At 36.1% G+C, this 17270-nt stretch overlaps 1 protein-coding gene across 1 annotated transcript; it reads left to right on the top strand.

Annotated features, from left to right (window-relative positions):
* The first annotated feature begins 1461 nt into the window (after positions 1–1461).
* Positions 1462–14942, top strand: LOC140166194 (tRNA (cytosine(38)-C(5))-methyltransferase-like). Its single transcript, XM_072189594.1, has 9 exons — positions 1462–1614; positions 4795–4904; positions 7485–7633; positions 10295–10360; positions 11544–11589; positions 11857–12446; positions 13306–13363; positions 13930–14071; positions 14704–14942. The coding sequence occupies exons 1-9, from the start codon at positions 1524–1526 to the stop codon at positions 14805–14807; spliced, it is 1356 nt and encodes a 451-aa protein (XP_072045695.1). The 5' UTR covers positions 1462–1523; the 3' UTR covers positions 14808–14942.
* Positions 14943–17270: the final 2328 nt, after the last annotated feature.

A 17270-nucleotide genomic window follows, 5' to 3' on the forward strand; every position in this document is an offset into this window, starting at 1 on the left:
TATTAATTTGTGTGCAATTGATAGATTTTCACAACTGAACTTATCAGTCACCGTACTCCCTCTGTTTGTTAGCTTCTCGGGTGGATTTTTCACTCGGGCTTTCCTGTAGATTCTAAAATCAGAATTGTATTGTTCAGTATTAACGTGAGCCATTGTAATTACGTATACTTAACTTACTATCATTAATTAAATATAAACTCTTTATGACCATTTTACTATTGAACACTTTAATTTTGATAAACATCAGTCAAATTTTGAGGTCAACGGAATACGTTCATCTCATGATTCAAATTTATGATGGGCAAATGATCGTGGCTTAGGGTCTATATATTTATAATTCGGGTTCCGTAAGAAAAAATGGGCCATTTGCTATAAAAAAAAATGTTAAAGGTGGTATCCCCGGGTCCGGAACTAATTCTGTATAACCAGTTCAACTATTTGGTTTGAAACAGGAAGGCAGATCTGACACCCACTTGGTCTACCATGTCTACGGTATAACCTACAGACCTAATGACATTCCGATATCCATATCTATGATGTCATCATGTAGGCCCAAAAGGAATATAGCTCATTCTTATTTAAAAGAAAGTAATGAAAACGGGAATAATTTTTAAACAAAATGGTGTACATGAGCTGAACTATAAAGATGTTTCACCAGATCGACAGCCTCATGACCACCCCACCCCCACTTTTTCGTATCAAAATGGAGATTTTGGCATCAAAAAAGAAATATAAATCTAATATCTCTCATAATCCCAGATTCCCAGTAACATTTACGGTCTGAAATATGTTCTGTTTTAAATGTTATGAGCGAAAAAGTGATAGCCACATCCCCACTATTATAATATACCACCACGTATGCCTATACGGTACTGTTAATCTATGAAGTCATCGGTTATTGAGTTTACAGAATACGACTGCAAAGTGAATTACTGGAATTTCAGACAAAAATATAATATGCAAATAAGCTCATTATTATTCATAAGTATGCAAATGACCTAACAAAAATATTATGCAAATAAATTAAAAAACTAGAGCACACGAGGTCACCATATACATCATCTATCATCCCTCTTTCGGATTTCCAAAACACACAATTTGCTTCTCCTTTCCATTTCATTGTCTATTGATGTGTAAAAAATATCCCAAAAATAATGTATTTTCTGATAAAGATTGGTTTCCGATAAAGCCAGAATTTCAGTAATTAATTGAAAACTTAGTTTTTCTCAGATAACTAAGTTTCACCCAAAAAATAGTTTTAAAAAAAGAAGAAGAAAAAAACAACAACTTTACACCAAAAATGCTCAGTCTAGCTCTTTAGACAAATTAAAGTGTCATATCCCGGGTCTCAGATAAATGAAGGTTTTCCTAGAGCTTAACTACTGCATTTTATCAGGAACACTGTTTTCTCAATTTTATACCCAGAGAAAAATACCACTGCGTACGGGCCAGACTATTTCCTTGCATTACGGAGGTGCTCCTACACAAGCGGGGGAATTTCCACAAGAAAGAAAGAAAGAAAAATGGCGGCGTCCATGGAGGTGCAGGAAAATAATGTACTGAAAGTTTTAGAATTATACAGCGGTATCGGAGGGATGCATTATGCTTTACAAGGTAAATAAGTGGTGTAAAAACACAGCGCATAAACGAAGTAGGTAGATCAATAACCAGGTTAGCCAAAAAAGTCTACAAATCCTTGACTAGACGCTGATTGTCCATGGTTGCCGAATTCTGCACTCACTATAGTAAACAAACCCGGATCTGGAGTCGACGACAGTTTAAACTTTGGACGATCAATGTGAGATCCTTTGGGCTCAATTAGAAATTGGTGGGTCTAAGTCTATCCTTGTCGGAGCCTTTTATAGGCCACCTGACTCGGCCTCGGGTAGTAGTGAGGTCCTTGTTGACCGACTAATCGATTTGACAAAGGCAAAGCAGAGACAACTTGAACATGGCTGGGAGGTGATTTTAATTTATCCCATATCGATTGGGACATATATGATATTGTCTAAGTGTCCCAACCCTGGCTTATGCTGTAATCTGATTGATATTTCAAATGAATTCGAGCTAGATCAAGACAAGCGGTTGAAGACAGCATTGCGTCCTATTATTATTGGATTGGATTTATAGAGGATTATGCTGATACATCTAGTCAATTGATTGTTAAAGTTCAAGCATTCCGACCATGATTCACAGCAGCACCCCGAGGCAACACCATTATAATCAATACCTGGATAATACAAGCACAGGCAGCATTGCGGCCAGCGCCCTACAGGGCCGGTCACAGCTAAATACTAGTATTTAAATTTTTTTTTCACTGTATATTTCGCACCTGTCTTCAATTTTATGTTTAAGTTGTTCCTAACCATGCACACACGCAGGCTGCACTTTAAAGTAGGTAGTTCAGTGTGCTCACTGAATTGGTTGACAAGGTCATCCATTGATTGCACAGTGAGCATGGCACAGTAAACATGGAAATAGGCAATTCAGGCAATATTTAAAACAGTGGTATAATGTAGAATAATGTACATGTACATTATTGGATAGAACATAAATTCAGCATGAAAATGCTTTTTGAATTTTTCAAAAAGGCCAACCGGTTTTCGAGCTATGGCTTGTTTTGTCGGGACAACTTGACAAAAAATTTGAACGTTTTAGGAACCTATTTCTTATTATAGTCTTTATTTTGGCATGGCACCATCATAATTTCATTAAAGGGGGGTAACCCTATTGGTTTTGGATATGGATTGTCTTTAAAATTACATAATAATATCAAATATCTCCCCTTTATGCTGCTTTGTGAAAAACGAGAGCATTTTCAGCGTAAATGTGAATAAATAGCCAAATTTGCAATCCAATACCTTGTATATGTGAATTGCATTCTGGGTAGGCATGCAACAACAACAATTCCCGTTCGTATGACGAATGCTGACATGCTGCAATGCTCGGCCCGTATTGAACGGAAAATATTTTTTGTTTTGTTTTTTTGTTTTTTCGCATACCGTTTCAGAAAAAAGGAAACAAAATATATTTCCCCTTGCAATATGTACATTTCAAATGAATATAAAAAAGTTTGGGTTAAAAATGGAGAGGAAAAAACCTTCCGATACGGGTTTTGAACCGGTACCTCTCGGGTAAAAAGAACGGTAGCGCTAATAATTGAGCTATTTCACCAACTGAAATAATCAAGGAATTGTTTTAATTATATATGGCGGACCGTCTCCTCAGCACTTAGCGTAGTCTCCTACACAGCCAGTTTGCGTCGGTCTGACACTCGTCGATCCTCGTGATAGCCACATACAGTCTGGCAGCGAGACTACACTTAGCGTAGTTCGCTTTTTCTCTTCCCATGATCCGAAGAAATTTTTATTGTTTACAAACTGGTAACCTGTAAAAACCGCTGTGATTCATGATTTCTCCGAAATACATCGACTTGGAGCGTCAAATTTCAGGATAGTAACAAGAAAAATAGTATCTATTATGTGATACCAAAACCTCATCAACAATGAAAAAAATCGGGGGGATGATGCTGTCGATCGGGTTACGGACCTTTAAGAAATTGTTTTTCTTTAATAATTTTACAATTATCTTCTTTAAACTATCCCACATTTGTTTTCATAAGAACATAAGTTGTACCAAATTTTTGATCAATTATTTTGAGGAAATAGTCGCTAATTTGCATAATTAATAATTAATTAACAATTTTAATTAATTTTTGCAGTGGGAATTGTGATTTTTGATCAATTAATAAATGAAATGATGCTTTAAAGTGACTGACACACAAAATTAAAGAAATCATCAAAGTATCAAAAAACATTTAGAAAATGTGATTAAATTCATTAAAAAGGTCTAAAAATTGCATTAATTAGTGTTCAGTGAGCATGAAAACTGGCAACACTGTACGTTAGTTTTCCTCATATGAAGCCCAAATTTCCTTGAAGTAAAGGAGTTTCTTTGATTATTGGAGCCTTGCTGCAGGGGAATTTCTTTGAAACTGTGGATTTAGAACAACTTTATAGGCATGTATATTGATACTAACATGCATAAATATTGCTTGAAACCATCATTATAAAAATTCAGTCCTAAATTTTCAATAAACTGTAACTTTCCAACCGCTGCGCCGATTTTGACGCAGGTTGATACAGTTATTCATCTTGACATGTACTCTACTTAGAAAATCAATTGCTTTCAGCACAAAACCAGACTATAGTTCTATAGTACCAATAACAGAGCATTTAGAGAACTATGCACTCACTATATGGCAACACTGGTAAAAGGAAGGAAGGAAGGAAGGAAAACTTTATACTTATTTTTTATTTTAGGCCTATCACTTTTTTCATTTATTCATCTATTTATTTGCTATTTTATATTTATTTATTATTTTACTTCAATATGACAATATAGTATTTCACTTATAGATTTTATTTAAATTTATTTATTTAAATTTGTTTATTATTTCACTTAGTTCATTTTAAATTTGTAATTTCATTTTAAGGGTGTTATTTTAATAGTAATAAAATGGAGGGTGTATGTTTTTCAAATGTAATTGGTCAGAGTTAATCATTTTGAAACCCATACTCCCCCTGTGTTACGGCTTTACCTTCCTGTATCTTCCACAACTGGAGTGAGTATTTCAAATGGAAGTTACCAAATTGTCTATTCTATTCAAAACTCATACTCCCTCTGTGGCAGACTTTAGCTAAATCTTCCACAGGGGTTGAAATGGAAAAGCCCATTGTACATCTTTTTGCTACCAGTTAATATTTTTTTCATAATAAATTGCTTTCTTTGTAGCAAGTGGAATTGCCGCAGTGACAGTTGGTGCAGTTGATATCAATGATCTGGCCAATAAGGTTTACAGGCATAACTTCCCTCAAACTAATCTAATGCAGAGATCAATAGAGGTAAGGGATCAGGAAAGGAAAATACAATTTGTGACACGATCAAGGGAAATGAGTCGGATGTCGCCAATATTGATTTTGAGATATTGGCAAAGAAAGTGTTAAAATTCTTTTGCTTTATATTGTTTTCAGTGATTGATAAATTGACATAACTTTGCAAAGAAAAGTCGTATCAACATGGGGTTTTCTGTTTCTGAAAGTTCTAAATGTACTCTTTATTAACATATGTAAAACTCATTTTCGACCAGGGTCGACATGTGACTCATTCCCCTTGATCATGTCACATTTGGTCCCCTGGGATTCTTTACTTGGTCTTTATACTCTCCATTATGAATCTTTCCTAATCACACTACATAAGTCATATATAAAGGTCATCTTAATTTAATTGTTTGTCTCAAAGCCTCAGTGTGCATTTATAGAAAGTCCGTTTTTTGAGCGTTATTCCACCTGAATTGAGTAAATATCATGTTTGGTTTTTTTTCTCCAAAATCTACCACTTACATCTCACTTCTGACATCGACAGATATAAAAATAGCATTAGTTGTATATAATCTCAATACCATTTTTCATCTTGAACACAGTGACAAGTGCTATGCGTATTTAATTCCCTGGGGAATTTTTCTCAAAAAGTCCCTCCCACATTTTGATTAAAAAAATTAAATGCATTCTGCATTAGGGTTTCAATTTTGGAAGGGCTCGGAGACAAACTATTAAATTAAGATGGCTAACCAAATTTGGCACAGTTGACATCAACCTTAGATTTACTATTTCCTTCATACATTTAAAGGGGCATTTCGTGATCCACAGCCTCATCCCCCCACTTTTCTCAAAAAAAGTTGAGATTTTTATATCATTGGAAACCTCTGGCTACATAATGTTTATAATACATGTACAAAATATTTCTAGCAGATTAATTCGTTTTGCAAAGATATTGTGAAATTTGAATTTCGTTCTGGTGCACCAGAACGAAATTACAACGCATTGTCTATGGAGCAGTGTAATACACATAATCATGCATAACTCGCAAAACGCATAAAATCGGAATCAACTGAAATTTTGGGAATAGGCTTTCTTCGTGGATATGTACTGGAAAATGTCATAAAAAGAGGATGCAAGGATCACAAAATCCTCCTTTAATGCAAAAATAAAGGTCAGTGGTTTAAAATGAAAACAAATCACCAGCTTTGTGTATAGTATATGTTTGAATCAATTTTGCTGTATGCTGTCACCTTTCTGCACCTAGTTTGCCAAATTTGAGCCATGATGTTGAGTTCCTAATATTCAGACTGAGAGTGTCCAATACTACCATGTTTAGAGTTCAGATCACTTCTTTCAATAATAGGGTCCTTGCTCTTACTTCCCACCGGGCTTCCCACATTACCCTTGTGAGTTTCGCCTAACCACATCATTTCAGCCTCAGTGGCAGTTGAGATTGGATTAAGCACTTCCTTTCTCTTGACCCAAAGGCTGACATTAAAATTGTTAACTTGATTGTTGGGAGTGGCCTTCCTTGATCTTGTCTTAAAATCTGTTTCTCACTTCTCTTTCCATACAGGGCATCATGCCTACATGTATATAGGCTTTTTAACCTGGCTTGAGCATTTTGTTTGAGCTTGGTCCCATCAGGACCCAAGCGTATCTCCACACGGAGCGACCATTTAAACAAACAATAATTAACTAAATCTAAATGAATATTTCATGAACACACACAATCTTTGAATCAAAATTTATCAGGGGGTGTAGTACCACCTTAATGACTCCAAATTGACATATCCATTGAATTCTATTTGCTCAATTTCATAGTGAAATCAAGAAAAATGTGGTTTTGTGTATTGCAATATAACATGGAAATCATAACAACAATGTACAGGTCATAGCTGGTAACTTATGGCACTAGGCCACTTGAGATAATTACTTAATTAATATTGGTACTTAAATAGCGTGACTCAGTGACTTTCTGCTCATTGTGAGACTGATAGTGTTGTAAAGTTGATTGCAAACATTAAGATTGCCAACTGATATGCTTTGTATTAGAGTTGTCAAGTTATAGTATTACTTCTGTCCCATGGAAGTAAACAGTACAAAACAGTAACAGAACCCTATGCCTGTATGTGTGTGTCTGAGGGCCGATGATACACATTCAATGGGTGTATGGGAGATTAAGGTTATGTCGTCCCCGGTTGTCGTCCATAGGGATGTATGGATTTCAACTGGAATAGTCCCAATGTCAAATGCCATCTCTCATCACTTTCCTTAAAAACAATAGAGGCCCTGCATGAAATTATCGATTGGCTCCAAACAAAGGATTTGAGCCGGTGTCCTTCACCGTAGTTATGTCGGAGTGCAGTCCATTCAATCAAATGTTGTCATCAACCTATTTGATCGTAGTGCAGGGTTATGTGTGTGAGACGAACTGTCACAGTAGATTGCAATCATGCTTTTGTTGAATGCATTTGAGTAGTCCGCCAAATTTACGGGATGATACGTCACATGCAAGGCCTCTATAACCATTAGTTTCATTCGATAAATATCACTGTTGTGTGAATATTAACCTCATAATGTTCATTCTTTTAATTTTATCAGGGCATAACTCAAGCAGAGTTCACAAAGCTTGATGCTGATATGTTGCTGATGAGTCCCCCATGTCAACCATTCACAAGGCAAGGACTTAAAGGAGATAGCCAAGATGCAAGAACCAAGAGCTTCTTTTATGTGATGGATATGTTACAAAGGTAAAGACTTGAAAGGAAGGTGACCTGATATATTTGGAAAATTACGTATAACATAAAATGTTGTCCCATTAAAACATTCATGCAAAAAGAACATGTAAATGTTTCTTGTAAATGGAACTAATTCCTTATGGAATTACTGGCATTTATACAGCGTGATAAATCATGATAATATGTGACCGTCCACGTCGAAACGCTCGTAAAGCCGGCCCCTGGTCAATTTTGTTTTCTTCTGTGTTAAGAAAATATATATCATAAGCTTTACAATGATATATCATTTTACTTCAAACAATATCCAGAAGCAGACTTATGGCTTGTTAAACTTTGCTCTTTCAGTTAAAGGGTACATTATTTTGGTGTACATTATTTCTCTTTTCCACATCGCTGGTATTACATATCAAATTGTCATAATTGGCGGTCACTTCAAATCATCCCCAAGTCAGCGAGGTTCAGGAATATCCTCTCATTGTTAATTGTTAGTTAACCCACCACTTGAACAGGATTTGGCCAAAGCAAACAAAGACTAGAGCTATTTACTAACTCTATACATAAGTATAAGCTTATTATCCTCTTCAACAATAGGATTAAAGATTGGCATTTGACTGACACTAAAATGAGAAACATGTAGGACAAACATTAGGTAAATATGAATACAACCTTTATGCACATTTTGCACTGAAACTCGAAATACAATTTGCCGACTTTACGAGCGGTTTGAGATGGATGGATGGTCACATATGGTCTACAGTGATTTTATTAATGATAATCATGAGAGATCCTATTTTTCTCATTAACATATTGAAATTAGGAGTACCAAATCGGTGTATTTTCGAAGATATCATCAAAAGACTGTCAAATTGGTCTCAAACGTGGTATACCACAGTTAAGACTAATTTAACAGTTTTTTGATGATTTATTTGGAAATATGCATATTTGGAATGCCAAATTTCAACATGTTAATGAGAAAAATATGAGCTCTCACCTGATACTAAAATCTGCAATTTGATGGGGTAAAGTGGGGGAATGAGGCTGTCAACCTTTAAAGTCTATGTATTATAGTTCAATCACTATGAGGGTGATAATTAAAAAAGATCAACAGGTTAAACCCAAGGTAATCCCCCATGGCAAGGTATGGCTGTCAATGTACCATAAAAATAATAATCTTTCTTCCAAAAGGGGTGAATCTGGGCATGTCATCAGACTGTTTGTTCAGTGACAAAGGATGGAACAAAAACATGGATATATAATAAGAAAATTACAAAAATATTATCATTATACTATTACATGTATATTATTATGTTGTTTTATTGCATTATTATTATATTATCATATTCTTATAAAATTATATTAAAAACATTGGAAATGTTAAATATTATTATTATTATTATCATGTTTTACATTTAATATGTTTTTATCATGTATTTACTGAGCGTGTTTGTAGTGAGCCAGCTTATCCGTTAATTGGCGTTTATCAGCGTATACACATAAGTACTGCCAAATCAATTACCAATACCATCACGGTTGTATATATCCGTGTTAAATACTACAAGCACGCTCATAATATCATTATACATTTCAATCATACATATTAATATTGTTGTTCTCGGTTTATATTGATTTACTACTTAAAATGTATTGCTATTTATTTATACCATTGACTTTTGTTTACATTTAATATTTTACTCTGTTGAGCTACTAGTGTCACTTGTAATGTTGATGATTGATGAAATAAAATATGAATGAATGAATGAATTATACTTGCCTGGAGAAGTATACTTCCTTGTAGTTCCATTGAGTATTCCATTTAGAATCCACACTCCCCCTGTGAAAGATTTAGCTAGTCTTCCATACCGTGGGAGTAGGAGTTTTGAATAGAATATAAAATTGGGTAACTTCCATTTGATTTGAGATACTCAATCCAGTTGTGGAAGATATAGGTAAAATGATTAACACTGACCAGAATTACATTTGACAAATATACTCCCCCTGAGGCAAATATTTCCACAATCTTCCACAGGGCTGGTGTGGATTTCAACTGGAATAGCCCATTGACAGTTCAAACATGTTGCTACTGTTTACAACTTCTTGTTTGGCAGAGATAAGTCATTAACCTACCTAATCAAGTTTAAGATGGTTTGTATGGGGTCTGTGCTTTTGTAAGGGAACATACTGTAACAGTAGACATCCAGTATACCCTGGTGGGGATGTGTGCATGTCGGGGTGTGTTCGCCGAGCCATTCAAGCGAGGACAAGATATAGTTTCCCACATTCAAAGTGAGGACATTTTGTCATAGTGAGGGCAAAATCGCAGTTCTCGCTTTGTAAATAGGTGCACTAGTACTGGATGACACTCTTTCTGTAGGGGGTATAAGGGAGGTATATAAGGGCGATTTCCTCTCTTTGTATGTGCTAGGCCTATTTAGAAATAGATGAAAAAATGTCTTCACTTTGAAGGTGTGAAACTCACTCTTGTCCTCGCTTTGAATGCCGGGACGGACACACAATACACAGTCCTACACAATATTACAAGTCCTCGCTTTGAATTTTTGTGTGAAAATGTGAATAGCATTCTACATGGTGTGAGAGAGACATGACATCATTGATTTGCCAACATTCCTTTTACAAAATAAAGACCAGGCAAATCTATTTTTGTCACCTACACAGATTACCAAAGACCCCATGCTACATATTAGTTGAGAATGTGAAAGGGTTTGAGACATCTCATACCAGGTATGTATGACTTCCAGAAAAGGTACGGGGATAAACCACGGCGCAAAATAAAATGCTTGGCCAACAAACATGTGAACCTCATCAAAGGTGCACATCTGGCATCTCAGGAAATCTGTCCCACCTTAGGTCAGAAAGCTAATAATGTATAGTCACAAGCCAAGCTTAGCCCAGGAGTGAGGTAAAATGAGATATACCCCATCACAAAGGCTCAGACCCAGGTCACAATGGTCCGATTTCTCGCAGCTTGGCTTGTGGTCATACTTCCTAAACCAGCAGGCTAGCCCTACCAATATATGTGGATCCATTTTATTGATTTATCTATCTAGGTGATGTACAATGTGAAATTGTAAGCACTGGTATATAGGAATAATTTGGCTTAAGCCTGATGGCTTAGGAAGCCTGACCACTAGCCATGCTTCGAGAAACTGGCCCAAATGGTTTTATCTCTGGCTCAACAGGATTATGCAAACCCAGTCAATTCTCCAACATGAATGTATCACCAGCTACCACCAAAGTTCTCAGTATACAAGTGTCAGGTACAGCATAACTAAACAAGACATTGGCAACGTCATTCCTTTTTAGGTGTTATCTTCAAAGAAATTAGACTAGAGAGGTCTGGACTCAGAAAGCCCAGTGTGAGATCCAATGGTAAATCCACCAAATGGATTGTCACACATGGAGACTAAGAAAGAGTACCAGTGGCATTTGATTGGTAGAAGCACGAAATTGATCAATAATTATTGTCTTTAAACTTAAGCATTATAAATGTTTGCGCAAGTTGCACTAAAACGCTTTATCATGCTGGATAAACATGCTGGAAATAATCTGTAGGTACATTACATGTATAAATGTTTGCGTAAGTTGCACTAAAACGCTTTATCATGCTGGAAATAATCTGTAGGTACATTACATGTATACTGTGTCCTCCATGAGCAACACGCAAACAAGGCAGGGTCCAGAATCTTTAGCGAAGTTTTACATATTTTCTTTATTCACTTCATTGCATTCGTACAGTTAACTTGCCTCTGATCATGATGTCAGATGTGGAAACATATGTGGCAATATCGGAAACATACTTCAGAGCTCTTTGCAGTCGTATCTTTTGCCGAACAATCAATGCATAGTAAATGTTATAGAATTCAAAATGTGTTTGTTTATTTTTTTGCTGTTTTTCCCCCCACAGAAACTATTTAATAGAAACTCTTGAGAAGTGCAATTACACGTATGAGGTAAGAATTAGCAGAGTCATAAGTTTGTACGTATACGGGTTTTTGTTGTACATATTCTTGTAAATTAAGATTAAAATGGTGGCGTAACCAGACCTTCTGAGGGGCAAGATTTGAGAATTTCCCAATTTCCGATCAAAATTTGTAGTATTTATGTGCAAGCTGCTTGCTGTGAAGTGTTAAATGGGTGGGGTTCAGTGACACAGCATATGAAAAACACTGACAAAAATATGCACCTTGTTTTAAAATTCTGTTTTTTGTTTGTTTCAGGAATTTCTGCTCTCTCCAGTTCACTTGGGTATTCCAAATCAACGTCTTCGATATTTCTTACTAGCCAAAAAGCGCCCCCTACAATTTGCATCCACTTTCAGTCTTGCACCAAACCATATCTTGCAAACATATCACATCAACTCTAACGGTGAACAGAAGTTGAAGCATGATATATCTGAAGATGCTTTCAGCAAACGTTTGTTGGAGACGGAAAGTTCAAAATGTGAAAACAGCTCACACAGGACAGAACATGTATCTACAGATTGTGGTGATACAAGCCACTGTAGTTCTGCATTAAGAAATAGTAATGAACAACACAATGAAGAAGATGGTGAAAAGACTTGCAGGGAAAGCTTACACATAGATGCTGTGAGGCCTGAAATAGATGGCTTAGAGTGTGCTTCTGCATCAATAGAAAGCAGGACGTGTAGTTCCTTTGTATTGAATAGCACAATCAAGGACTATTTACAAGAATTGGATGATGATGATATAACCAAGTATGCATTACCTGATAAGGTTTTAGTCAGGTATGGAAGATTGATGGATATTGTAACATCAAGTGATGAAAGAACTATGTGCTTTACAAAAGGGTGAGTTCAAATGCACTTTTTGCCCCTGAACATGGATGAAGCAAACCTTTCAATATAAAGTCTACACCTACAAGGCTTTATCCATGTTCAAAGGCCAAAAGTAAATATGAGGAGTTTTCTGCATGTACTTTTGGCCCTTGAACATGGATGAAGTAACCTCTTCAAAGCTTTATCCATGTTCAAGGGCCAAAAGTAAATATGAGGTGTTTTCTGCATGTATTTTTGGCCCTTGAACATGGATGAAGCAACCTCTTCAATATAAAGTCTACACCTACAAGGCTTTATCCATGTTCGCCCAGTGACGATATTATTATTTGCTTTTTAAACTCAAGAACCACAAGGCATCCATATAAATGCAATTATTTGTATCCATGACTTATTTCCTATATATTCAGAAGAATACTACAGTGTTTTAGTTAAATGGCTAAAACTGTAAAAAATATGGCTCCTGTCATCCCGCTTGCCTTAAACACAATTTGGGCCTAGACATGGAGTTCAATGGGCTATTCCAGTTGAAATCCACACTCCCCTGTGGAAGATTTTGGAAATATCTTCCACAGGGTGAGTATGTTTTTCAAATGTAATTGGTCAGTGTTAATCATTTTGAAACACATACTTCCCCTGTATTATAGCTTTACCTATATCTTCCACAACTGGAGTGAGTGTTTGAAATGGAAGTTACCCAACTGTCTACTCATACGCCCTTTGTGGAAGAGTTTATCTAAATCTTCCACAGGGGTAGTGTGGATTTTAAATGGAATAGCCCAATGAAAGCATTGTTTGCTATCTTATATTCCATAATGTTCCTGTTCATGATGTGTTAAAACACATTTTATGATGACTAATTTTGTCTTCTCAGATATGGCCACAAAGCGGAGGGTACAGGTTCTGTGCTTCAAAGTAACACCACTGCCAAAGTAAGTTAAGGGTGGTCTTAACCCTGAAATTATGGCAACTTTTGGGCCTCATAACAACTAAATTGTTGGTCTATTGGTCTAAAGTATAAAGTACACATATTTTGAATGGTAAAGTCTTGACAAATCCATCTGTGAGGTCAACTTGGGCAAAAATGCTCAGGTTTGGAAAAAATCCAAAAAAAGGGTTTGTTTGGACCCAAATTTTATCAGGAAACAAAAACCCAGGGCATGTGTCCCCACCCACTAGCAACACCACTGAAGACAGCATTATAACACTTCAATATGTTGTCCAAGATGGTCACCACACACCAGTTTCCAAAATGAGTTTTCAGTGTTTTTAATCAAACAAGCATGATAAGTATGTTTTGTAAATGAACATTTCCTGACTTTGTTTCCTGTTTTTCTAATACTGGTAGTACTAAATATCTATCACCACCTGCCATATCAACATTTAATTAAACAATTGCAACATGTTTGCCTGTAAAATTACACTTTGAAATACAGGCTACAAATGATAAAAATTGTTACTTGTGTAAAAACATGTATAATTTTTTATTTGTTAATAGCGTGCAGAAGCTTTCAGCTCTTTGGCTCAGGAATCCAAGACAGAACCAGCCCCAGAGGTTGTTGAGAAGCTACGCAATCTTAAACTACGTTATTTCACTCCTAGAGAAATAGCCAGGCTACATCACCTACCTGAAGAATTTAGTAAGTTTATACCAAAAATGAAACTAAAAAAGTTGTAACACACCAGTAGTAAGAAGGATAACTTTTGATTTTGATATTTTTAGATTCCTATTTAGCCTGGGTGAATCATTCATTGTTAAAAACTGTTCTCCTGTGATGCCCAATGTAGGGTGTACAGACAGCCAGGCATTACCCTGATCGGAACTGGCTGCGAAATCTTTGTCCTTTAATGCACCTTCCTCAAAAATTTTAAATTATCCGCTCTCTTCATTGCAATAGAGAGAGCGGATAATTGCACCAGTAAAAACCCTTAACCACTGGGCCACGCTGCTCTCAACTTTTTGATGCAATATAGCAATGGGGTTAAGAAAATCTTTATTTGTGAGAACATGCATGCATGCATGGCATTGGCAGCCTAACAATTGGGGCATTTGGCTCATGATTACAAAGTTGTGTCCTTGGGAAAAATACTTAATCTCACTTGTCCACTCCACCCAGATGTACAATTTCGGAGTGATGACCCTTTAGAGTAATGAACCTTCCGAATAACAACCCTTCAGAATAACATGGCATAACCATAAATGCCTATTAATTTTTTTATATTGTGTTACATAAACTTATTGTCTTCTGTTTTGTGCTTTCATTTCCCATAGATTTCCCAGCCGATGTGACAGTGAAGCAATGCTACCGTGTCTTAGGGAACAGCCTCAATGCATATGTGGTGTCAGTACTGATCCAATATCTAGTGGCCCAGTAACATTTTACTCTAGAGGTGGTGGGCATTTTCATGGAGTATTTATTTTGTATTCTTATAAACTACACTACTATAAACTACACGATTCATTAGGTTTCACTGCCTGAACAGAATTGATAATGTCTCAGTAGCATAGCCAGCGGGTATGGGGGGGCAGAATACCCCCTGACAAAAAATGAAAGCAAAAAGTGCCCCCCTGACAAAAAATGAAGAGAAAATCTGGAGGGCAAAGGAAAAGAAAAGGGGCATGGGCACCCCGATCATGGGCCAAAATAGTGTAAAATACAATTTTGTGCACGCTACGCGCACACATCATCACAATAAAACCTATTTGGAAGCTCGAAGACATGTACAGTCTCTCTAAAAACCAAACTGTATTGTATGATGCAACTGCAATTTTTTTTTTCTTTGCCCCCAAAAAATTATTTTACCCCCTCTGACTAAGAAATCTGGCTACTCCCCTGTTACATGTATGTCTCACCTCCTTTTTCAACCAAATCGATGGTAATAACTCTTGTAGTGAAGGATCAACATTTAACCACAAATTGCCTCAGGCAAAACTCACTTTGTGGGAACTAAATATCACATAAGGTCATATTTATGTAATTCATTGACCCATCTGTGTGATATAGACTGTATCATACTGCGTCTAGCTATAATGACAGCCTGCTGATCTGGTCACCTCATTGACATATACTAACCCCAGGAGGGAATTCAAGTTGTGTTCAATTCTCTTCAGGCAGTGAAACCTAATGTTGATTGATTTTCAGGTATACATTATCACACAATAGTGGATAGTCATAAGGCCTAAAAAAAAGGTTTGGTTGTGCTTTCCCTCCCTCCCGACCAAAAAAATCACAGTTGGGTTTTTTTAAAAATCTTTATCTTGGAAATCTAGCTTTTTTAACATTTTGATAGAGTTCTCATCATTGGTGAAATGTAGATCTTAAAAGGTATAGACCCAATATATTCACATATAGATGTCAATTAATGCTGTAGGCCTATATTTAAAACAAATGCATGACTATATAAGTTCATGCAGTTCATGTACATTCTGTTAAAGTTGCCTCAGTGTTACCAAGAACTGTTTGCTGAAAGTCTTACTCAACAGCCAGTGTGGGCTGTTGCAAAACTATGCAAAAAGTCCTAAAATTTAAGATACATACATACATACATACATACATAAAGGTATTTATATAGCGCCTTTAAAATTTATCAAGGCGCTGAACAAGGAGAGAAAGGATGGGGGAAAAAGAAACACAGTGGAACAAGAAAGAAGCTAACTGAAAAGGTGAGTTTTCAGTTTCTTCCTGAAAACTGGAATTGATGGAGACTCCCTGATGGCTTTAGGGAGTTTGTTCCATTCCCTCGGGCTAGAGACAGAGAAGGTATTTAAACCAGATCCTCTATGTGCCCTAGGCTGACTAAGCAGGGTCTTATCGGAAGAAGATCTCAATTCTCTTCCGGGAGCATAGGCTGAAAGAAGCTCACAAAGATAATTGGGGGCACGGCCCTGAGAGCACTTGAAAACATAAAGCAGAAGTTTAAAAAGAATTTGGTCCTGGATTTTTTAAAGCTTCAGATTTTTTAAAGCTTTTTTGGTCAAAAAAGGTCCAAATAAAACATTTTTGAAAACTTGATGCAAAATATTCTAACGTAATGTTATGTAAGAGTTGACAAAACATTTTGCAAACATTTATACAACATTTTTACAACATTAAGATATTTCCAATTTAAGATTTTACACAGATATATAGCTGTGAATAAATTGCTGGCTCAAATTGGTATTATTAAATCTTAATTTATGTACTTTTTGTGGAAGTGAGAGAGAAAATATTCAATGTTTTCTTTGGGATCATATTGAACTCCTTTTTAAAATCAAGTTCAATTTTATCTTTAAACTCTATTGAGCTTAATTGAGATTTTCAAATATGATTTGTGTATTGTATTGTAATGTATTTTCTTGTTATACATGCCTGTATGTTTTTAAAAAAACTTGATGCAATAAATGACAGAACCTTCTGGCTCTGTGAAAGATTTTAAAAAGTATTCTCGTCCGCCTTCCTAAATTTAAATGCTTACGCCACCACTGGGTACAAGTATCATATTACCAAACAATTTAATTCATTTTAATGATACTACAAAGCAGTGGCGCAACCAGACTTAACCTTGGAGGGGGGTGCAAAATTAAAAAAATTCCCAATTTCTGATCAAAAGTTGTAGTATTTATGTGCGAACCTATTTTTTGCTCCTCTTCACCGTTTTTTTTGTGTCCAGGGTGGGGGCTTGGTTAATTTACCCCACTTAACATGTTCAGCTTTCCCGTGGCTGGTAAAACCACTAGTAGGGGCCAGCCCCATGAAATTTCCGCGTCGTTGGACAGATCATATATCAAAATTTCCAGAAGAGTCTGTAGAATCTATTCTGCCATGTTGCCAAAATTGTAACCCGCTCGTTCTATTCCGT

This window comes from Amphiura filiformis, chromosome 12 (genome assembly GCF_039555335.1).
Source record: "Amphiura filiformis chromosome 12, Afil_fr2py, whole genome shotgun sequence".
In the NCBI taxonomy this organism is placed as follows: domain Eukaryota; kingdom Metazoa; phylum Echinodermata; class Ophiuroidea; order Amphilepidida; family Amphiuridae; genus Amphiura; species Amphiura filiformis.